Here is a 25,133-nt window from a genome sequence, read left to right as displayed (position 1 = left end):
ACAGAGAAACATTGTGTTATATACTGTAGTTGTACATTGGGTTGTGACTTATTTAAAGCCACATTTGAATCCAATCCAAAGCAAAACCAGTTGACAACCAATGTTTTTGTTTTCATTTATGATTTGTTCACGGGGCTTAGCATAATGTCTAATGGGAACCAGTGCAAGATAATACTGGCATTTCTAATGTCTTTCCAACCGGAACAATCACGTTTCAAGACACAGCAAGAACACAAGAAATAAAGCACAATTTGGCACTGAAAAAGAAATTATTGGCCAGATTCATGGACACATACGTAAGTGAATTTAAAAAAAGCAACTTGGTGCTACAATATGGTAAGTGAAACATAAATGGGTTTGTCGTACCCTTAACAGCATGCCATTATACTCTACACACATTAAAGGAAAAATGACTGGACGGAATCAAAACAAATACAAAATACGATACAATCAAAATGTCAATGTCTTCTAGGATGTTAGCGCCTTAGGTTTATACATGGGTATAAGGAGTGTTCATTCACCTTGCAAAAAAAGAAGAGATAATTCAGGTTTATTTCTTACATTGTCATAAACTAGGAGTCATTTCAAGTCACACTGAAAAGCACTTACATCAGTGTTTTGGCTATACATATTCAAAACCAAAGTTGTTAGCATTTAATAGAAATGTATTAGTGGCAACATGTCAAGAAACTGGAAAAGCATAGGTACTGTACAATTCTGTTGTGTGAAACAATAGAATAGAAGCTACATGCAGTTTTTCCAAATAAATGGTTGTCAGGCCCATTGACTTGCATTGGTTCTGTCAACAAATGTAAACATCTTGAATATTGAACACAGAAGCAGAGGCTTTATTATAGGCAAAAAATGGTCCATCGGTAAAACCTGAATTATCCCACTATCACATTTGGCAACAAAAAAAACATAGAATAGTGTACATTATGTGCTCAACCTTAAAGATGCAGGCATTGAAATCTCTACAATCAAAGCTCGAAAAATCATTAAGACACATTGTCAGTTATGCAGATGCAAAAATAAATAAAAGTGTAAGTTTTCTTTGTTTCCCATTCACAGTCCAATGGGAGGGCAGGAGGCTGTCCAAATAATGGCTCTAGAAGCACACATGTAGAATATTTGTGTTCGTTTTTTTAATTTAGGTTTCGTCACAATCATAAAACCCCATCTCGAAAGTGAGCTAGGTTATATACACACACACACACACACACACACACACACACACACACACACACACACACACACACAGGCTATTATACGAGAATGGAGCATGAAACAAAAAGCAATAATGCCAAACCTCCACTATATTTCACAATGTAAACAGATACAATAATTAGATGTAATAAAAACAAAGAAGATACATAAATAAATCATAATAGCCCCTGTGACACACACACACACACACGCACACGCACACACACACACACACACACACACACACACACACACACACACAGCAACCAAGGTGGGTTGGGGGTATCTTCCAAGGGAACTTTCCCTCAAAAATAATCCTAGGTCAGGAATTGGCACCAACGACCCTCAATACCCGACTCCAATATGTGAACAGGTCACGCTGGCCTACTGTCAGGTTGTCCATTCATTGTAGATGATGCTAAGATAAACTCTGCATATCCTCAAGGGGGCTACAGTCAGTCATGGCTCCCCCTTGCCCTATAACAACATGGTAATGTCACGGTGTGCTGATACATTTGTTTAGTTTTTCTTTTTACATAAACTTGAGTTCCACAGGGAGCACATCAGGTGACTGACTTCCTCGTTCCTCCGTTAGCTTAATTAGCAACACTGTGTGATGTCAGGATGTCCGGTTCTAGTCACGGTTCTAGTTCCTCAGATAAACCACTCCTTCTTGCTCTCGTCGATGGTCTCTGTAAAGGCGGGGTCGTTGACGATGATGGCGGCGTCTGCGCAGTCCGCCGACTCGGCGCCCTTGGCCTCGTTGGTGTGGTAGGAGCCCTTGTGACGGAACATGTGGCGGATCACAAACACCATTATGCACAGGACGATGAAAATCACCATGGCGATGATTCCTGCATGGAACACAGTTAGGAAAAGTACAGTCAGTGATTGAAATGGAAACAATGGGCAACTCCACAATTAGATATTTATTTTTTTGTAAATGATGGGGCTGAAATAGGTTTGTTTATATTGTCCTAACCTAGGGGTTTGTAAAACAAACCTATATATCGTTTTGTGTATGTTTATGGTAGTTATGCGGTGAAGTTGAGATTTGCTCAGTCCCTTAATTTTTACTTAATTTGTTATTGTGTGTTAAATTTGTGGTTAAAAATAAATAGACAAAAAAACGACATGATTTTAAAGAAATTACACTTCTTGGCAGCAGTCTCTCACCAACCAGGGAATGTTTAGTTTTATGGCCTGCAGGGGGCAATGTTGACACATCGCCCTTGATTACACGAGCAAGGGCTTCAATCGTATCACTCGTGTTTTATTTTCATTTATTTGTTTATTCTGCGTGGAATGGGTAGCCTATAAATAAAGCTGTGCTGTAGGTTACCACCCATCTCGATTATAAATCCAGGCACAGCCTCATGCAGCAGTCTGAAGCCTGGACTCACCCCCGATAACGGCCGAGTTACGATCCACTCCATCTCCATTGACCTTCTCCTCACCGAAGGGGAAGACAGCACCAGCTGTAAGCACAACCACCACACACTGAGACGTTTTGCACTTTTCAGACCACGTGGAAGATAATGAAGAAGAATTATAAAAGAGCCATGGAGCCATTTTATAACTTCACAACCCTACTGGAATACAAAATATGCTGAATTGTTACTCCTTTTCTTTATTGCATTAAAATAAGGCCAAAGGTGTTGATTAGTTGACTATATTTGTGATGGTTTTTTAAATTTGTTTTGAAGCTATGGGTCAAAGTAACAGTGCCAGAGGAACTTTGTTAACTTTATTATCAGACAAGCCGTTCGTCTGTAGTTTTCGGCTGGGTCTTCAGAAAACCCAGATGAAGACCACAGACAGATAATAAAGTTAACCTGTTCCCAGAGCGAGAGCGTACCGTTTATTTTTTGGACTAATACAATTGTATGATCAGACATACAGACAGACACTGACACAGATATTGTAGATAGATGGATGTGGTAGGGCAGACTGGGCAGTGATACTATACATAGAACACATGCCTCTTTAGGGGAGTGTGCGTGCGTGTTTGTGTGTGTGCCAGGAATATGGCTGCTCAGATGGATTCTCTATAGGGGTGCAACTGTACACTGCACCAATCTGTTATCGCCTATGAGCTAGATTTAATGGGTATGACTCATGTGTGTGTGTGTGTGTGTGTGTGTGTGGTGAATCTGTATATAGATGTTCGTGTTCCAGAGTGTTCATTAACTCTTACGGGTCCCTTTTTACACTTGTATGCACGCGTGTATGCATGGGTCCTCACCGGTGTCCATGTGCCATGGGTCATTGGCAGAGGATATGGGTGAGATGGTGAGGGGCGAGGCTCCACAGTTGGACTGGACCAGAATGCCATGTGTGGTGACGGGGGCGGCCAGGCCGGACCGCAGCGCCGCCTTCAGCGGAGCCACGCTGTTGAACTGCACCCGCGACAGACAGCCCACAAAGCCTGGTGTGTTGTAGCGCTCGATCAGGATGGCGTCGACCTGCCCCGTTTCTGGAAGACACAGCAAACAGGACATTGGAGGATAAATTACATGAATTACAAATGTTATTGTTGTACCAGGCTGGTACACACCTGAATTGACCATGTCTAATTTTCTCCCATGTTTTTGTATAGGCAGTGATTCTCAAACAAAGAACAGTCCAGCAACAAACTAGGAAACAAGGAAATGCCTGGTGAAGTTAATGAAGGACGGCCTTCATGCCTTTCCAATGTGAGAACACAGAGGTCCCAAATGGCAATCACACAATATAGGCTACTCAAAAACAATATAGTACCAATGTAGTAATTCAGAAAAAACAATTACTAGAAAAAATACATCGACATCTTCTCAGGAGTCCTCATGTCAATGTTTACAAACAAGATAGTCAAAATGCTTAGATGTGTTGTCAATATCACTGTGTGTACAGTGTTTTCTGTAGTGTAGCACTTCCCCTTTAAGGGTAGTGCATAAAAGGGGTGACCAGGTTTGAGGCCTCATGTTTGGCCAGAAGCCTGATTTGAGTGTTTGTTGGGGACCTGGAGGCATGAGGTCTAGTACATGGTAAGAAAATCTCAAACAAATGCTTTGATAATTCATTTTGATTTATGGGGATATATTTTAATTTGTTGTTCGGCAGAGTTCGGCAGGTGTGATATTTTGTGAGGGGGAGCTGGGACACTAACAGAGTAAAGGGTAAAGGGTAGGAGAATGGGTTTCTTTTAAGACGTTTTTTGACATGGGGACAATGTTAGTCAAGTCTGTACTTCCAGAGCCTCGTGTTTATCCACAGCTGTGGGTATTCAGTAACCTGACGCTGCCACATGAGGGCGGTATTGCGGAAACATATTCCCCAACACAACACTCATCTGGGATCTCTGACAGAGTTGAGCCCTGAGTCAGATCTGTTTCGTACCGACCAATCAGCGTGAGCTAAAGGCGGGATGCGGATGTGACGGTATATAGACACGTCGATATGATTGGTTGTGTTTGCACGCCCACACGGTGATAGACAGACGCTCCCATCCAATCATCTACCATGTATCTTGAAAAAAAGGAACAGCCCCGTCATCGAATTTGCTTCCGCGATCCCAGATCCAAATAAGCTGTGAAACAAATTTGTGTAGCAAGCTTTTTGGATCTGGCAGCGTCAGGTTAGGTATTCAGTGGGAGTCTTGAGTATATTGACTGGCTAGGTTTTGGTATTTTGTTCTATTTTAGTCATTTTGCTATTTTTGAGTGGTGCAACCACTCCTACAACCAGCAATGTCCGTGTACCTGTTTGTTTGTGTACCTGAATGAGCACGAGTATGTGACTTATTTATACCAGTAGGGGGCACCAGAAACAGAGAGAGGGGTAGTGCTGTGTCTCTAATGAGAACACAACCACCCTAAAGACTAATCATTGTGTATATTCCTGCACTATACCTGCATCGAGTGATCTTGGTACATAGAAGTTGATCTATTGAAGATTCTGACCTTCAAAGTATCATTTTTGTTTTGATTGTATTGCTGTAAGCTGTATTGCACCACTCAGTTCACACGTGTGTGATTTTTGTATAATGTAATGAATTTGTATTGTGGCATAACCAGACGTATTATGTGATCTATTGTAGGAGGACAACTAACCTACAACCTTTCACTGTTTTTCCAGTATTGTATTTGAGACTAGGCTTTGTCAGAGTGTTTGTTGGGCCATGTGCCATAGTGGTGTTGAGGACATCCAATAATACTAATAATGGATTTTATTTATAATGCACTTTACATTCCTCAGAATCTCAAAGTGCTACAGTAGACAAAAGCGTGAAACAGTAGGCAAAAGCATAAAAGAACATCACATGATTAAAACACACAATTAAGCATCAAGGAAAACAAAACTCTTTTAAATGCCAACATGCCAACATCCATATATCTCAGCCTCCATAGTAGGTAGGTCCGCTGCTGGCACTTTGCGAAGATGGCCTGTGTGTTGTCATTAAAGGTCAACCCACTGTCAATAGTGGTCCCAAGATATTTGTAGCTGCCGACCCGCTCCACCACCTCCCCACCCAATGTCAGCTGCAGAATAGGGTCGAGGTCATCCCTCCTCCGAGGGCTTATGAGGAGCTTGTTGGTCTTAATCTTCACATTCAGCTGAAGGTAGTGCTCCTCACACCACTGATGGAGCTTCTTTGCCTCCTCCTCAAAGTGAGCAGGGCTTTTTGAGGTGTCGGTACCAGAGCAGTATCGTCTGCAAACTTCACGGCCATGCTCGCACTGTCCGAGCCTCTCAGGTTGTTGGTATATAGAGTGAGAACAGGACTGGGGAAATCACTGTCCCCTGGGGGGCACCGGTAGATGTAATCATAACTGAAGAAGAGGAGGTGTTGACCTTAACAAACTGCTCCCGTTTGAGGAGGAAGCAAGTCTATTATCCAGAGGATCATGTGGGGATCCAAGTGGAGCTCTTTCAGCTTAGTGCAGAGAATGTGGGGCTGCATACAGTTGAAAGCAGAGGAAAAGTCCACAAACGGCATACTGGTGTATGCCTGTGCTGTCTCCAATTGACTTTGACTATTAGGGTGGTGTTTAATACAGTTCTCACTGCATCCTCCACTGATCGGTTTGGCCTATAGGCAAACTGCAATGGGTGGAGAGTGGAGTCAGAGTGGAGCTGACTTGAGCGAGGATGCTTGAATTGAATTACTACATGTTACAAAGAATATCCCCCCAAAAATGAATATAATAAGCAGAGTTGGCAACTCTGAGCTAAGTGAAGGTGGCCCAGGCCTTTGTTCCCAAAGGATGATGTCAGATGCCTCTGCTAATTTATGCACAACAGCAAAGGACCCAGGGGAGTGGCTAGGGCTTCGGCATCAAGCCACTATCAGCCAATCTGTTCTCATCTAATTCATTATCTTAAAATGCCCTCTGGGAGGTGATACAGAATGCTCACAACCACAAAGAATGTTTCTAAAGAGGTCTGTTGTTCCGTATGTCATCTTTTTCAATTCTTAACATTAATTTTGAGCATTTCCCTGCCTGAAGTTAAAACGTATTCACTTTGTTTTGTGAATATTTGCTGGAATCTGGTCTTTAAACAGCAATCAAAGGAAAAGCATATGGACTTTAACGTTTCTAATACATTCTTTCATTTTTGCATTTTATTAACAATTTGAATTCATGATGATATTCTTAAATTCAAAAAGCTATTTAAGCGTAGAATTCTGAAATGTTAGTCTTCTGTTTTTTAGTATGCCCAGCTTTCGGGGTTTGTGTGAACACAAACACATTGCCTTGTGATTGGCTGATCACCCCATAGCGATGACTTGATTGATTGGCTGAGCAAAGTACATATTGAAGCTAAAAGTGAGGGGAGATAAGTGAAGACAGAAATTGTGATTGGATGATAACAGCGGCGCTCACTTCACATATGGGTGTGATTTTTACTTATTTGCTCAAACCGCACACCGGCACTAACAAAGTTATTCACACTTATAAAGCTGGATTTATACGTTGTTGCACACCGGTATCACGCAAAGAAAACGATAGTATAGCTATCAAGCCCTTATCTGTACGCAGGGGAGCCCCTTGGAATTCATGGCCCCAGTACGACAATATATGACACTGTCCCTTCCAATATCTATTGAACAATCTATAAAACAGTGATATATTTGTGGGGCGCTTGTCGGCCCATAAAATCTCTCACAATGTTTCAGGCCAATTGAGGGCCGGTGAGTGTACACATGTAGGTACCGTGCTTACCAAAGACTTTGCCCAGGAAGATGGTTTTGACCAGGTTGAATTCTGTGTCTGAGGCCTCTGGCAGCTGGTAGGTGGACACTGGGTAGTGATCCAACTGCACACACAAAAAAGAGATGAGAATCGCAGTGGTGGAAGAAGTACTCACATTTTGTACTTTAACAAGTACTGTAAAAGTACCAATACCACAATGTGTAGGTATTTGTTTACCACTTTCTGCATAATTTTGTATGGGTGTTTTCATTCAGGCAATTGTTTCTTAACCTCAATGCTACGGAGCCCCTAAGGGGACATATCTAGGTAGATTATTTAAGAGCTGGTGGTATATGTTTTCTGGTATGGAAACCTTGATATGTCCCCTTAGGGGCTCCGTACAATGCTGCATTCACACAGGCAGATGCAAAGACACAGATTACCATACATTTTAAATGGATGCCAGTGACATGAAGATACAAAGATACATCCGACATTTGTAGCTGCTGCAAAAGCTGGTTTCAACTTCAGCTATACAAAGATACAAAGTGTAGCTCTGCATCTTTGTATCTGCCTGTGTGAATGCAGCATAATACTGTATAATGCTGAGCCTTGAGGTTTGACTGTTATAACGGTGTCGGTGTAGGCACCTGTAGACGAATGTTCCTGTGATCCCTGGAGATGTTAACATGGTGTGGTTGTCCATTGGCCATGTTCCGGTGGTCCACATCGATAAAGTAGGGCTCCCTCAGTCCCCCTAGGCTGTAGCGGATCTGCAGTGTGCCTGAACACACACACACACACACACACACACACACACACACACACACACACACACACACACACACCCCGTCAGCTACTGCAGAAGTACTGCTGAAAAGCATAGCAATTTTACACACAGGGGAAAATGCACCACAGTAGGCCATTTCTTAATTAATTGGGTAACATGTTTGGTGTTAAAAATTAGAGGGCAAAGAATAATCTGTTAGTTGTATTGTACACCCGTTCCCTCAAGACGTTGTTCAATTAATGAACTGTAAGTTTATTAATTGGATGTAAGTCTTAAGATAATTGTGAATCACTTGCACTATGAAACTGGGGCCTATTCGTTTACGATTGTATCCATGTAATTGTAAAGAACATAGTGAAAGAACCTGTCAAGAACAGAACTGTATATCTGTGAATTTCACCATAGTTTAATTAATACATGGAGACAAGTACTTGACTCTGTGTCCGCGCTTCTGAGACGTAATTCCTGGTGTAAGCAGTTTGATGAATGCAGGTAAAGTGGAACAACTGGTAAAGTGGGACATTATAAAGAGTATGTTTGGGGAGAGTATGTTTTGCACTCCGTCCGTCCGTCCGTCCGTCCGTCCGTCCGTGAACGATTTTGTCCAAACATCACGCAAAGTGGTACACAGACTCTCTAGACTAGAGTAGAGTCATTCAACGAAACGGGTCTTTCAGATTTCTCAGACTCCATCCTGATTGGCTAAGATTGGCTTCCAAAGTTCGCAGGAGTGCTCAGTTTCAAACAAAATGCTACAAATCATGAACACATCGTGTGATTTCCGCGAAATTGTGCACACACGAAGAAATTCCACTTATCAATCAGTCTCATGGTGGGGCTATAACAGGCCAATTCATGTTCTTGCCATGTAACCAGTGAGACGCCCTGAGGGCGAGAAGTGACCTTACAGATTGTATCCATATACACCACGCAATTCGGTATACATTACCTCTATAGTCATGTGTTCAACACAGATCTGTTGTACCTTTACTCCTAAAAATGTTGTCCAAACATCACAAACGCTATTATCCTGGTGGAGACCTGTGCCCCGAGGGACACGTTTTCTAGTTTATATCTGTACTTCTTGTATCTGTACTTCTTGACCACCCTATCAGGTTTTGGGTTCACGAGGCATAGTAAACAATATCTGTGTGTGTGGGAGGATGTTACATAAGGAAAAGATGGCGCTATTCTTTCCTTTGTTTTGTCAATGGGTTCCCAGATTGCACTGGTGGTGCAATTTTCAAGTAGTGCTACTCTATGTTGTATTGCAATACTAGTTCACAACATGTGCCGGTGCAATGCGTTGTGAGCTCGTAGATCAGATATTGCATTAAATGGGTCATTCTCGGACCAGCCCTCCAGGGGCATCTCCATCTTTCACCTCCATACATCTGGCTAGCTCGCCAGCACTTTTCACCTCTGCAACTTTGTGCACTTGTTGTGCAATGCTCCAATATTGTGTTCCCAGTACTCTTGAGTATTCGCACGTGCACATGTGTGTGTGTGTGTGTGTGTTATATTAATATATACCGTTCTGCCTGAGCACCACAGCCAGGTAGTCCTTTGTCCTGGAGCTGACATACACCAGGATAGTGGGGGCGCTGGAGGTACTAAAGCTGAACACCAGCTCCTCCTGGGTCAGGTTGGCCACGCTGGGAACGCCCACCATGGCCGACACGCTCCTACCGTTCAGCACAGCAGGGAGGCCCGCCTCTGGGAGGAAGTCGTAGCGTACCAGAGTGCCTGACTCAAAGTAGCCGCCCACGTCTAAACACACACACACACACACACACACACACACACACACACACACACACACACCGGCAGAGAAAGATTGTTGTAGACGCGAGCTCTGACTTCAACCTCCCTGAGGATGCTTTATAAACACGTGGGCAGACATAGATACAAACACAGACAGACATACATACAGGTGGGCACATAGACAGACAGATATAACAGACATACAGTAGAGAGATGGACACATGCGCGCGTACGCATGCACACATCGAAAGAGAGACAAAGAGGTGGGCAGACAGGCAAGAGGCACCAACAGGTGGGCAAACAGACAGGTCAACTAGGCAGACAAATACAATGTGGGCAGGCAAACTGGTGTTCAGACAGACAGACAGACAGACAGACAAACGGACAGATCCAGTCTAAGGTACCGTCAGCGCAGAAGGGTCCATCATATGCAGTGTGTGTGCAGTCGCAGGTGTAGCCGTTGTACTTCTCCACACACTTGCCACCGTTGCGACAGTGCATGCTGTAGCTGCTGCAGTGGCCATGGCAACCCGGCTTGACCCCTGGTGTGACCTTTGCCCTCTCCTCCAGATCAAGGGTCACACCGTTCATTTTGAGGGCCCGGATACACCCCAGGAACCCCCTCTGACCGCCTGATGCACCTGGAAATTATAAGGAGAAGCATTTGATGGATGGATGGATGTCATCTGTTTAACTCTTGATAAAACAAAGATCATCCCCTGGTTCCAATGGGTTCACAGACGTTTTTCCTCTATGAAGAGTAACATTAGGTCATCTTAAAATCGTCTCATATAAGAATTGTGGTCCAAAAATAAACAAACCGTTTCGACGATATTGTCGGAGTTGTCTCTGTCAGTCACTCATATTTGATAGTCATTTCTAGCAAAAATGTAACTCAACAGCAGTAACATTAGCGTTTTCTCTCAGTCAGTTGATTCTTCATATCCATATGAGTGAAACCACCGGGATGATTTGTTTATTTTCACACAGTTCTTATATGAGGCGATCTAAGATCCCCCTATGGGGATTATAATGCAAATAAATAAATACACAAACCCGCTGACTTAGCACCCTCTAGCGATATTGACGTCAGACTTGGAAAGTTGGAGGCACACACTGGCAACACTGTCTAAATGTAGCCTGGATCCAGCCCAAAGATCCCGCCCACTCTCTGAGTGGACTGCATCTCTTAAAGCTTCAAGAAAGCTACAGTCTGATAATCAGGCTAGTCTAAATAGTGTGTGTTTGAACTGTATTTTTATTCGCGTTTATTCGTGTTTTGTTTTGGCTGTTCCCTTTTGTCATATTCCGTTTCTTTTTTCTACGTTATTGTTTCTACAAATATCTTTCATATTTTATAGTTTTTTTTAATAAACGAGCTATAGTAATCGTATTTTTTTTAGTAATACTGCCCAATATAGTACAGGCCTAACATGGAATTCACACCATGCAGCTGTGAGTTAATGTCTGTATAGATTCACAAAATGCCATAAAGAGAGAGCGCCGTTCTCCGAAAGGATCAAAGTGAGCAGCCGCTTGCGTCTTGAATTTGAGAATGCCACGTCCACATTCCAGGACTAGTTATACACTAATGAAGTGTAAGCTTTGTTTATATAAGAAAGTATATATCTTCCGAGCCAAATTTGCGTGTGTTTCTCACCAACATATAGCTGGCTGAACAGCTCCAGCCTGGTGTGCCCCTGTGGGGGGGCAGGGCGGATGTCTCTGTACTGTCCGTCAAGCCATAGCCCCGCCTCCTTCACGTTCCTGTCTGCCTCCACGCGATGCCATTGGTCGTCGTTGAGCGGCACAGGCGAACGGACGCTGAGCTCCACGGCGCCGTTTCCCACGTCAAACGAGAAGGACACGACGGAAGCAGCTGGGGGAGAGGAAGAGAGAGATTGAATTAATTTAAGATGTGAGGGCAGATATAGAGGACGAGCAGTAGCTTTGATGCATGTTTACATTGCAACATTGATTTATAACATTGTCACTTGAGAGCAGGTCGTGTGTGAATTGGACCGGTGGAGTAAACAGGAGATATGTAATGTTGCCGCAGCTATTTTACTATAACAACATTTCTAGTCTAGTCTGTAGGAAGGACTTTGCAGCAAGGAGGCAGAGCAATGAGCTCTATTGCCAGTAGGTGTCCCTCCTAGCCCACACACACACACACACACACACACACGCACATGTGTATGCACACACACACACACACACACAATGGGTTTTAAGTTACTCATCATGCCACTTTGCCCCCTTACCTCTCAGTTCAATGCGTATGAAGTCGGTGGTACCCAAGTTCTCCAGAAACACCCCATAAGTGGACGAGGTCTTAAAGTAGAAGGAGATATCGGCGCTGGTCTCTCCTCTGAAGGACGGGAAGTGCAGGTAGGCTGCTGGGCTGGTGAACGATGCTGCATTCCAGTAGTCACCTATACGCAACAGCATAGCATATAAACAAGGGAGTTGGTGACGCCAATGCGAGTTTCCTGTGGTGCAGTGTTCAGCATAAGCGAGAGGGAACATGGCGTGAGGCTGGAATGTTTAGCTATTGATTCCATCATATTTGCAAGTTCAGTAGATTACGTCACTCGAGTAAATCTGGCTTGCCTGCTCTAGAGGCACAGAGCAATTCAAAAGAACCTCTTTCACTTTTAGAAAACCTATTTCACTAAAATCGGCAAGTTGCACCATTGTGCCGTGCGAGCAAGCAAGTCAGATTCAATATCCTTTGTAATCAGGAGGATGCATTTCTGAGCTATATCCACAGCCCACCTCTGGGACAGAAGTGTTATACCTTCATTAGCGAGGACAAGGGCCCTCAGGCCTGAAAGTCGACCCTCAAAGATGCTTTACTTTACCGTTTCATAAATATTATGAATTATTCAGCATATGTTGTCCTGTGGGATGGATTCCAAGTATATTGAGCATGCTTCCTACTGTACGTGTATGCTAGGGTTTTAAGCAACTAGTCGACTATCTACTAGTTTACCTCGTTGGTACTAGTTAAGGGGAAAAAGCGTTTATTTTTTCTCCCGTTTTTGTAGGCCTATCAGCTAGATTATAATTATAGTCACCAATGCCTACACAGTTTTTAATTGCACAAATATTTGTTCAAACTAGTCAACTTAAAAATCACTGGAAGTGAAAGCCCTGTGTGAGTGTGTTTACATGAGCGAGAGAGAGGAGTAGAGAATGTATGTGTCAGCAAGAGAGAGAGAGACGGTCAAAATTTGGTACATACAGAGTGGAAGTCAATGTTTGTGCCTAATGCCTATGGCATGTCTGTTTGCATACATGTATATGTATGTAGGCCTATGTATGTATGACTGCTTAATATGGTTGTTAACCCATTTTGGGCGGGAACCCCTTTTGGTGTTTTAATCATTGTTTAAAACCAAGTGGCCCGCTACGAGCTTGTAGGTCTTCTATTTTTGAAAAATGGAAGAACCACTGACATAGAAACATAGCTTTTTCAGATTTTTTTTAGAATCTGATCTTGGGTCAAAATTGGTGAAAGATCCCTACAACAACCAGTCCTATCTATATGTATGTTGTATACTAGAATTTCGCCCGGCTTCGCCGGGCTCATCCCAGTGTCGTTGCAATAACAGAAAGTGTTTTTTATTTCTCATAAATACGCAAACATGGTGAAACAACTACAGTCACAGAGAGCAGTGGCAAGGTAGCTGCTGCCTGCTAACGATGCAAACAACAGCCTTGCCTGTCGTGTGTGTGTGTGTGTGGGGGGGGGGGGGGGATAGCACTAATTTTCGACATTTTACTGTGTCATAAATATGTACATCTGTAGCCTATATTGTGATTACATTTGACCGTACATTTGACTCTTGTGTTATATTCTTGTGAAATATTCAGTAAAGTATTGTGGTGAAATATTCACCCCAAGTTGATAAGATATGCAGAGAATATAATAGCAAGAAGCCCCAGTTTGAAATGCATTAGGCCACAGACCCCCATTTGATACCATTTGCTCTCTGGGAAAATCAGGGTCCATTTGGTTCCATTTGTATGCTCTTGGAGTATGATGACTGTGCTAACAGTATTATCATCAAATATGTCTCAGTTTGAAGATTCCAAAAAACATATTTCATATGTGTGAGCTTGTAAAGTCGAACGTTCAACCTAGAGACAGTGTTGCCAAGTCTGATCATTATAAGCTACTTTGGACTTGTTTATCTATTGGTAGTCCTTGACATGGAAATGTTTGAGTTCCACTGCTCTGAAACAACATTAGACAACAAAGTGTGACAGTCAACACTATAATTGATTATTTTAAGACTAATTTCCGGACCATTTCTGATTTACCTACTTTGAACTGGCCTATTAACATTTTTATAGACCTGGTTGCTTGTTTCACTCTCACATCCACGATATGTGGCAACCCTGGTCCCTGGTTTGTTTTGCGTGTGGATGTTGTTTTGTGTTGCTTTAGCATCTTTAGCACAGTATCTATCACAGGGTGCAGCAGCTGCTGCTGTCATGAAAACGCAAGTTTCTGTCCCAGAAGCTCACGTTAGGTCTGCGCACACTGTACGTTGCTATGGCAAGCTGTCATCAAATGCTGCTAACGTTGTGGTCAGCACTGTTAGCATGTGTGCTATCAGGCAAAAGCTGAGATAGATATAAAACTACTGGCCAAAATGTCATACAAAACACAACCCCTCAAATCGGAATGTGATTGTGACCTACAGACCATCATGATTTGCTTGCTGGACCTATAAATAATTTATTTGCATTAAATTGCCACTCGCCTTAGCCTGCATGCCTATTCTGTGTCTCTGTGTGTGTGTGTGTGTGTGTGTGTATGTGTGTGTGTGTGCGCGTGTGCGCAAGACAGACGTGCGTGTGTGTGCAGGCTGAGAGCTGCTGACTGTGATTGACGTGTGAGCTGGATAAATCAGTGAGAGTTGGAAAAAGCGCACGCAGAGCCAACTCGCAGGCAGTGCCTCAGGCCAGATGCCTGAGAATCGGCACAGGATTCTCTGGGTCACCAGTGTTGGTGTGACACACACGGCTTCCACATTTAGCTTCATACTGGGTGAAAGTGGCGTTCCAAAAATTATTTTTCCCCTCGGAATTCTTATTCACAATGAGATGGAGTTGAGGTGTTTGTGTTTGCTTGCTGGAGCTATAATTAATGTATTTGCATTAAATGTCCACTCGCGCATCGAAGTAAAAAGCAAGATGGCCGATTGTGAGACTGAAAAGTAGCTGTGGGGGCGGGCCTGGAGGGCCTATGAGAACACGGAACAGTGTTGCCAGGTTTGCGAATTGTAAGCGAGTTGTAGTGTGTGTAAGTAGCCTGGTTAAAAGGCCTTGTTTCTGCCCGTGTTGGGGCAACAGAACATGTCGACCAGTTTCTGTCAACCGCTTTTGGTCAGGTGACCAACTCCACAAATGTTAAATTAGATGTATGTGTGTGTGTGTGTGTGTGTGTGTGTGTGTGTCCAGTGACTCACGGTCCCCCTGGCATCTGAGTGGCCCCACAGTGACTTTGGCCTCAGAGCCCGCCCTGCTGGTGTCTCCCACCACCACCTGAGTGACGGGCAGATGGTCTTTGTATACCAACAGACCTGCATCCTCCCTCCTGAGAGAGAGAGAGAGAGAGAGAGAGAGAGAGAGAGTGGGAGAGAGAGTGGGACATGAGCTTTTAATGTTCAATCTCCTTCAATTAATTAACTAACTTTAAGCCCTATTTGATTCCCTAGCTGTGTCGGTTTATTATCTGTCTGCTTTAATCTTTTAGTTTTATGGTCTGTGGTAGGCCGCATTGCAGCATGCATAATTGTGTATGTAACTACTATGGCTGTATGTGTGCTTATTTACATTAAGTAAGGTGTGTGTGTGTGTGTGTGTGTGTGTGTGTGTGTGTGTGTGTGTGTGTGTGTGTGTGTGCAATAGAGGGGGTAGGTAGGGAAGGTAAGCAGGGCCAAACCGGAGGAAGGGAGAAGGAGACAGATGGGGAGGCGAGATGATGAATGTTAAGGCGGGGGAGGGGGAGGGAGGACAGCAAAACATGACACAGAGGAGGAAGATATAGATTCAAGAGATGTTATTGTCACATACAATACATGTTTGCACTGTGGAAAACATAGGTTGGGGGGGGGTGCTCCTTGATAGTGAAAAACAACGTGCATGTTAATTTCCACATGTTGGTGGTGGCTGAATCTAAAGATAGATGTTCTTACACAATATACGATAACCTTGAGCTTATATTGCTGATCGTGTGTAACTTGGCTGAGTATTTCTCTGTTTTAATCTGTGCACATTGTGTGCACTTGTTATTTAGCAGTGCCAGTGGCACACACTAGGTGCAATTTAAATAGTTTTTCATAATATTAGATGCTAGGCTTGACGTCTACCTCCTATCCTATTCACTTTGCATAGCGCATACTGTATTTTCTTCTTAGCACTCTATTTACTCAACCCACTAACCCTGTTAGTCATACGTTCATGCTGCTTGCACTTTGTACGTCTCTCTGGGTAAAAGCATCTGCTGAATGCCTTGTTATTGCTATTTCTCATTAAAATCATTTTTGTGCCTGTAAATACAAATGTATGCCTTAGCACTATATGAATTTCTTATGCATATGAAAGGGCTGCAGGGTGCAGGGTAGAGGGAAAGGAGAATGATTATGTAATCTAACAAGATACAGTATAGTTGAAAGAGAAGATGAATTAAAATAATCTGTCACGGTGCAGTATGAGCTATATCATGTTTGCACCTGCTATCAACTATAATGCCATGCTGCAGTTAGCTGGCATATTACAAAGGGTTTTAGAGATAAGTGCAGCCTATGGCAGACATTGTGGTAGAAGTGCCCCTGATAGGATAATGGAGCATTGGCAGTGACATTTTTCTCCTGCCATGAGACATTGGGTAACTTTATTATGCTGTGCACAGCAAGCCAGTTGTATTAGATGTGAATGTCTTCATGAATTGCCACTGTCGCACGCCAACTCCTGTTATGTAGAGTTTGCACACTGATTGATTGCATGCTCAAACCTGCAAAAAATAGTTCTTCAAGAATGTTTAGCCCATTGACTAACTGTGTTATACAGTGACATGACATTGGCGTCGACCCTCTTCTAAATAATTCAATCATCCCTATATTTTTCAAAAGCAGGATGAGGTTTCGACTTGCACTTAAGAGTTTTAAATGTTCTCCATGTATATAAAAAAGTTTAAAAAGGCAGTCTAATCATTATCATCCTATATGAAAATTGGTCACGTCAATTTGACTCACACATACCAAACCCCATACGCATGTATGTCACTATGACTCATACATAACTATTGTATGCACATACGTACTGTATACGAACGACTTCACTCAATTGTGCATTTTTGGCAAGGATAATATATCATATATTATCATATAAAATAGTATACTGGAATACTAGTATTACTACTGCTAATAATAATAATAATATTGTAGGCTAGACTACTCTATGTAAATCATAACCTAATGCAAAAATACAATCCACGCACCACTGCCGCTGGTCAGCATCACAGTTGCAGTAGTGTTTGGGGTTGGTACAGTTGCGCTCGATGCCACATGCACACTTCTGTATGCCGGGCCCCGAACCCCCCCAGTAAGAGTGTCTCTCATTGGCTCTTCCCACCCACCAGCTGAATGGAACACCATCTGCAGAAAGGAAAACAAACAAGACATTTTTCTTTTATTATTATTATTATTTTATATTTCTATGCTAAATGTAATCCTATTATCCTAGACTACTATCCTACTATGAATTAATACATTTTATTTATATATAGCACCTTTCCAAACATCTAGTTTAATCTGTCTGTAAAGCACAAAGTGCTTTACAGACAGATTAAAAACGCCAAACATCACAGACATCAAAACATCAAAGACATCAAAAACATCAGAAACAACAAAACATAAAAAAACATAAAAGACAATCGAAGAAAATAATATAATGGTACATTTTAAAACGGCATTAGTCAGCTGGTAAACAAGTTTGTGCAACGAAAACTGACCTAAGCATGCATCCTTAGGATAAACACTTGACATACTGTAATGTAATGTTTTTTACTATAGCCTACTATACTACTTTAAAATAAAACTAAGAAAACTCTGTCCTGTCCATCTGTCTAAACTCTAAACAATGGTCGTTGACCATTGGCATATTCAGGGAGTGAGGAAGCTGATTCTTCCCTTTCCCCAAATTGAATGTGTTTATTAGCATTTTTGTGAAAACTCAATCAGTTCAGACTCCTGTGAGTGGAGACAGGGGGAGTGACTCGGGGGAGCAGTGCTAGCGTGTTCATTCATTGGTGGGTGTTTTGATTCATTGTTTGATTGATGTTTTTCATTGACAAAGATGCATACTGTATACATGACCATATATCTATACAAAAAAAAGCTCAAGAGCTTATTTCCATTGTCGTCATTCAAGTGCAAATGTGTGTGTGTGTGTGTGTGTGTGTGTGTGTGTGCGTGTGTGTGTGCGTGTGTGTGGGGGGGGTGGGGTTGGGGGCGGGTGCGGGGGTAAAATCAATAATAGATGCATTCATACAATTTCAACATACTAGACAAGTACAATAGCAAAGATCAATATGGGAGCTGTGAATGGAACCTGGTCCAGCTGCTATTCAGCCAGCTCTTTATGGAGGACTTGAAGTTTACAACGTCGCTAATTCCCCCCAGCATCCGTATTGTTGAGGAAGATTACGCAGAAGATAACGGATCAACAAGCTCACACAAAGCTTGTGATCTGCCAATTTCAGCAAAAGCTTTCCTCACAATAACAGAAAACAGAAAATACACTAGCATAGAGCCCTTGAGGGACTCCTCAACCTTAAGTGATTAAGGCAACAAATTCCACATAACTGAGTCTAAATACGAGTCTTTTCCTACAGCCTTTGAATCTGAAACTGGTACACAGTCTGTGGAGCTCCCTTTGGTAGAATAACTAGAAAAGTAATTTCACTAGATATTTGGGTACCAACTTGTTTACAATCCTGTGGATCCTACACATTTTAATATGTTATACTCTCTCCTCCTCTGAGACACTGAACCTGTCCAATTGATTCATCTTTATAGTAGCATGCTGTACCTGGGCTCAGGCCTATACACACTCACACACCAGCAGCAGAGAGAGAGCGAGCTGGTTGCAAATGTATACGGGACTTTGATTTAAACACGCAGCAAGTAGCACACCCAGCAATGCTGGGATGCACATAACCACAGTATAGACTTTGGTGCACCAATATGTGCATGCGTGTGGTCAATAAAGTGCAGTAGCTTTAATTACTCATTAATTGTGTAGGTAGTAACTAGCAACGCACAGCAGTGAGCAGTCTTCAGCATGCGACAGTGACATAATGACCAATTGGACCTTCCGATTAAAGCCTGATTTATACTTCATTTTGGCGTTGCGTAGGCTACAGAAAAGCTGATCTACCACTACAAGCTTAGCTCACAACGTGCTGCAATGCAAAATATTTTGTGATCTGCTATTTTCGTAACACAACACTAGGCGCATGACAGAGTTTAATCTCACCATAAGTGATGCAATGTGGACCTATACCGATGTGCTACTTGCACCTTATGTTTGCTGGTTTTACGCTATCAGTATATTTCTTGAGATGTTTTGCTCTCTTTGACACGTTTCTTTAGTTGGTTTTTTCTTCTCCCCTCCCCTCTACCCTTTCTGCTTCTAAAAAAGCAAAAACCTGTGATGCAAAGTTTATCCTTGATTTATGTCACTGCTAACGGTTAGCTGTTGGCATAAACACAGTTATGTTATCTGATCTTCTGGACCAAATGAACGCTTGTTTAAGCAATATTGCTTGGAATTTTTCTTTGCAATATTGGAAAAACATTTTCCATCTATTAGTAAATAACATTAATGCAAATATTATTCAAAATCCAGCTGCCTCTTGTTGGCTAGCTGGCAGCAGAGCCTTCTATTGGAGAGTTGTGCCAATGAGGCGTTCATGAGGGTAAATAGTGACAAACACCCATAGACTCCAAGTGCATTCCCTAAACCTCCGGTTCAGGGCTTTGTCACTATTCGCCACTAGAAGTCGCTGTAGAAAACCGCCCGACGTATGAAGTGAACAGGAGTGACGTAACTCTCCTTATGTGGCTCTGGCTGGCAGCCTTCAGTGATTAGCAGAGTGGTTCAGGCCGTTAGGCCAACGCTTTTAGCCTTTACAGTTGGTTTTAGGGGGTTGGGGGAGTATGGGACCTCTTGGGTTTGGGGGAGTATAGGACCTCTTGCATCTTCTCAGTCTCTTTTTAACCTTTTGATGTGAAACTTGATATGTAATTAGTTAACTTCAGTTGAGCTGTAATTACCAGTTGGCGGTGGCACTTTCCTGTTGGTATCAGGTGTGTGTTGTAAATCCACACCTGATGCCAATCAAGTGAAGAGTGAACATGAGGAAGCCACCATGCAGAACCTGTTATTCAATCCAATGTGTTATACGACTATCTGAATTAAACTATAAATTTCATTTGAACTCGTGTTTGCTGGATTACTTTGATTTGCATGGATCCGGATTGGAGGCTGTGTTAAGTTGTCATTGAGACTTGGAACAAGTACTAGTGGAAACTGATATCAATATATGAACAATGAATATAAGGATGAAAATGTATCCTTCTCTGTCTCCTCTCTCTTTCTCTTTCTGTCTGAGACATTAAAAATGCAATGCTGAACAGTGTGGTGGATTGACCCAGAGCAGACCCGGGGCTAACACACACGCGCGCTCTCTCACTCACTCTCTCTCTCTCTCACACGCACACATGCACGCCCAAATATAGCCATAGGGGCCTAATGGGGATGGTGGTCAGAATTCTAACCAGACTGCAGATGAAGGCTATTTGCTTCAGTACCTGCAGTATTGCAAAATACAGCAATATCCGTGTGTTCATCTAACTCGGATATAAACATTATAACAATGTTTATGCAAATCCACAGTAGATGGTGACATACAGTGCTGTACCAGCATTCCCACATGATGAACTCTACTGTAGATCTAACCCCATTTCAGACTAATGTAGAAATGAACTAGATAAAGTGCCTCTCGGGGCACAGGTCTCCACCAGGGCAGGTCAGGTTGTGGCCTCCTGGTGGCGCTATAATAGGCCAATGTAAAGAGGGTGCCATTTGTTCTTACACCTTGGATGGCAATTGGATTATTTGAGGCATTTTGTTCCAAAAATGTGTTTTGCAGACCTGTTGGTGGCGCTATAACAGGCCAATGTAAAAAGGGTGGGATATATTCCTCAGCCTAGTAGGAAAGTCTGTGAAAGATTTCACGTAAATTGCACGCTGCGTTCATGATTTGAGGCTTTTTGTTCGAAACGGGACAATCCTGCAAACTTTGAAAGCCAATGTTAGCCCATTAGGATGGAATATGAAATATCGGACAGATCCGTCTTGAACACATGACTATAGAGATAGTGTGTAACAATTTGCGGGATTTTTGGACAGAATCTGGAGGAGTAAAAGTCTGCCTCCTGGTGGCGCTATAACAAGCCGTTCTGGAAAATGTGGGGTAGAGGTTCATGTTGACATCCAGTCAAATTTGGCACCGACCCGATTACAGACGGAAGGACGCACGCACGCGCACACACTGTCACACACACACGGACGGAGTGCAAAACATACTCTCTCCCCATGCCTTCGTCCTGGTGGAGACAATAATAGTCAAGACATTGCCTCTTTCTATGACCAACACTAATACAACTTTTCAAAGATTCCACAATTTAGCATTTGTTGAAATCGGATTTGACGTTGACATAATGTCACCATTTTGGCATTAACATCCAAGAGCTTTGACGGATATGACACAACATCTGCAGCATAACATCAAAATATTTTCACCATTAGACTGACTGTATTGTCTTTTTCCTGTGATAGTGTGATCATGACAGATTAAACAGCTTATTTGTACAGCTCACAGATTCAGACAGTAATGTTACCTGGAGAGTTGAGCAGGCGAGACATGCGGCAGGTGTAGGCAATGTGTTGTTCACAGTACTCCGCACTGTTGGTGATAGACCACACCTAGTACACACACACACACACACACACACACACACACACACACACACACACACACACACACACACACACACACAGGGAAAAGCATATTAACCACATTAACCCTGGCATCCCTATTTTGGGCATGTCATACGTGATAATTCTCAGAAATAGCCTAGACCTTAATCATTTATACTCGTGCTGTGAAAATTGGCCATGCACTATCCTGTCCATCCTGTACTGTCCTTAAAGTCTGTTGAAGACTATTAAAACATTTATTGTGATAATTATTCCAGACTGGGTGCCATTAAAGAAATCTTTGAGTGTATACACTCCAAAGAGTTACGGTAAATTAGCACAGATGTAACATAGACAAAAACATCAAGCTGAAATTCCAAAGGCGACATTTTCTCCAAACCTGTTCAGCAGTCATATTGTAGCTGAGCTGCAGCACTGCCTTGCCCTCCTGGTCAGAACTGGTCACTGATGTCTGAGGAGACAGGTTGTTCTTTACTGTGGTCCAAACAGTGTCTTCTGAAAATCACAAAACACACCATATCAGGGGAGCTATATATCATCTTCGAATTGAGCTGTCTTGTACTCTGTCTAGAATATAGTTTAAAGGAGTAGCACTATGAATCGCGTTGAAAGATAAATGCACAGATGAAAATAGAGACAATTTGCTCAGATCTTCAGCTTGCTGTCCACCAGAGGAAATACAGGCTGAATACAGATGAAAGTAAAAGGCTGCCTCCATTCAGCACTAGACTCAGGAAGGTTAAGTCCTGGCCTTTCAGCAATTACTGACAGTCAGCACTGTCAGACAGACACCTGCGCTTGATTCAAACTCCAATAAAAGGGATGCTAGTCTGCCTCCAAGAAGGCATATTAAAGTCTGGAATAAAAGGTGGTGTGCAGTTGCTTGGATGACGTATTGCAGATGGATAGCGAGGAGGGGGCCTGTGAGTGGTCTATACCACCTTGCCTGATTCAACTCCATTTATTGCTGGTGATGCCTGAAGGGAAAAGAAAAAGGCTATTCTGTGGAAATCCAAACTCCAAACCATTCTGCACCAGCAAATTATAGCCAGCTGCACAGCTGTGAATCTATTATACTTTGTTCCGTTGTTCTGGACAAATAATAGTAGGCCTATTCTTGTTTCTGAAACATGCATGAACGTTTGCATGGGTCAGGAAGTATTTAGTAATTTACTAGTGATTCCAGACATTGAGCTTATTAGAGGGCCAGTTAAGTCCCATGCAGCCCAAAAGCTGCATTTATGTAGTACAATTTCCTTTTATTTTTATGGACAACCAGAGATATTTGAAAATGGTGTGCAACCAATAGATGGGATGGTGCTGACCTAGTGTCCTAGTGCAGTGGTTCCCAAAGTGGGGTCTGGGGGGACCCCCAGGGGTCCTTGAGGGAGTTCCAATGGGTCCCCAGCTAAACCAAATTGACCCTTATGTGTCTAACTCTGACAGTGTACGACCATTTGGTTCCATTTGTACACTCTCAGAGTTAAATTAACATTGATTTTACAATATAAATTGGGGTCCCAGCGATAGAAATGCCATTAAATGGGGGTCTGTAGACTAATATGCATGTCAAACTTGGGGGGTCCTTGAAATTAAACAGGTTGAGTAGGCTGCAAGAGATAAAAATAAAAAGAGATAAAAATCTTCTCGTATGGGGGTCCCTGGCATATCTTTTCAAATGGGGGTCCGCGGGCTAATTAGTGTCAATTAGGGGGTCCTTGACATGAAAAAGCTTGGGAACCCCTGCCCTAGTGGGTCTTATAGAAACACATTTCCAAAAAGGAGCATTTACCTGTCATGTCACAGTTGACCCTGAAGGGAGCGAGGGGTCCACTGCCATCCGGGTCAATCCAATAGTTCCCTGAACCTTTACCCAGATGTTTGTATTCCTCACAGGACTGCTCATACACAGCTAGAGGACACAACACATTCAGCTCAGTGAGAACAGTGTCTGTTTGTGTTATGACATCCCTCACATTTTGATGGTTATGAATGATTTAGGGTTACAATTGTGAAAATAGAGTTTGGGATATGGTTACAATTTAAGTGCCATGATAGTCAACAAACCGGTTAAATGGTCAAGTAAAGACATAAATGAAGGGCTAAAAAAGTAGTTAGGAAGGATTCCAGTTAACATTCATCTGCATAAGCAACCTGCTATCTAAATGACATCATTAGCATTTGTGGACAAACAAGTCTATGTAAACAACATACTGTATGTGTATTATGTGAGTAACCAATATAGGCCTACTGTATGTGCACTTGGCCAGGGTATCAATCAGGAAAATTCAGGGATAGGATTATAGGCATTTCGGGAGTAGGATAGGGCTGAGGGGTTAAGTTTAGGGTTAACCTTTAAGGTATGGGATAGGTTAGGTTGGGCCAGCAGTTTAAGTGAGAAGTTATTTTGTTAGTGACAAATTGGTTTCTGATGTCCTCGCAAAGGTATTATAATTCTCTGCTGTCCGGAGGAAACCTCATAACTCCAAAATGTTCATTTTTCAGGATGGAGAGAGGTGGTGGAGTTAGCTGTTTTAGCAGACAATTTGAGGGTCCAATGGAGTTAAGAGGTTTAGTCCTATGCATTTTGTTTTACCACTTTCCATTTGTTCAATATTTTCGAAACAACATACAGACTTAAAGGGTGTTCAATAGCCCTTGTTGTGAATTATATCCATGCTGTCAGAATGGCAGCCTCTGGTGGACATTCCCCATTCCCTGCATCCACAATCACACATGTGTTTGCCATCACACCACTCGACTCATTAGCCAATCACAGTTTAGGTGTGCCACATATAACCAGCAACTCACTCCACACTCCTCACTCAGTCTCCAGCCTTCACACAGGCAACATGCAATGCAGAACCTGCAGCTCTCACTGAGTACCCTACAACACTTCACTTCTCTGCAGCTGTGCGTCCTTGACCAATGAACCACGGTTTCACGGAGAAATAAACCTGACTTGTTAAATGTACCTTGGTGTCACAACCCTCTCTTTGACTGGAGAACCTTGGGTGGTCGGCTCATAATCCTACTACTAAACTATTTATTAGCCCTGATTTATGGAATACAATCAAAAACCTCACAAATGGAGTTATGAGGTTTCCTCCGGA

General features: G+C 42.6%; 1 protein-coding gene across 1 annotated transcript in view; it reads right to left on the bottom strand.

The window, feature by feature from the left end:
• Positions 1–1,474: 1,474 nt before the first annotated feature.
• LOC308325221 (contactin-associated protein-like 2) overlaps positions 1,475–25,133 on the bottom strand; it is a 49,792-nt gene continuing 26,133 nt past the window's right edge. Inside the window, exons 12-25 of the mRNA XM_080777669.1 lie at positions 23,813–23,932; positions 22,400–22,515; positions 21,921–22,005; positions 17,453–17,609; positions 15,420–15,547; positions 12,201–12,371; positions 11,597–11,815; positions 10,341–10,577; positions 9,706–9,942; positions 8,033–8,166; positions 7,413–7,506; positions 3,452–3,682; positions 2,610–2,684; positions 1,475–2,060 (exon numbers count right to left, since the gene is read on the bottom strand). Of these exons, the coding sequence (XP_080633795.1) occupies positions 1,861–2,060; positions 2,610–2,684; positions 3,452–3,682; positions 7,413–7,506; positions 8,033–8,166; positions 9,706–9,942; positions 10,341–10,577; positions 11,597–11,815; positions 12,201–12,371; positions 15,420–15,547; positions 17,453–17,609; positions 21,921–22,005; positions 22,400–22,515; positions 23,813–23,932 (2,204 nt within the window). The 3' untranslated portion in view covers positions 1,475–1,860. The remainder of the gene's footprint in view (positions 2,061–2,609; positions 2,685–3,451; positions 3,683–7,412; positions 7,507–8,032; positions 8,167–9,705; positions 9,943–10,340; positions 10,578–11,596; positions 11,816–12,200; positions 12,372–15,419; positions 15,548–17,452; positions 17,610–21,920; positions 22,006–22,399; positions 22,516–23,812; positions 23,933–25,133) is intronic.

This window comes from Protomyctophum bolini (genome assembly GCF_963924005.1).
Source record: "Protomyctophum bolini genome assembly, chromosome: 12".
Taxonomy (NCBI): Eukaryota; Metazoa; Chordata; class Actinopteri; order Myctophiformes; family Myctophidae; genus Protomyctophum; species Protomyctophum bolini.
Note: the sequence above shows the minus strand (reverse complement) of the source record. Positions and strands in the feature narration are given on the sequence as shown.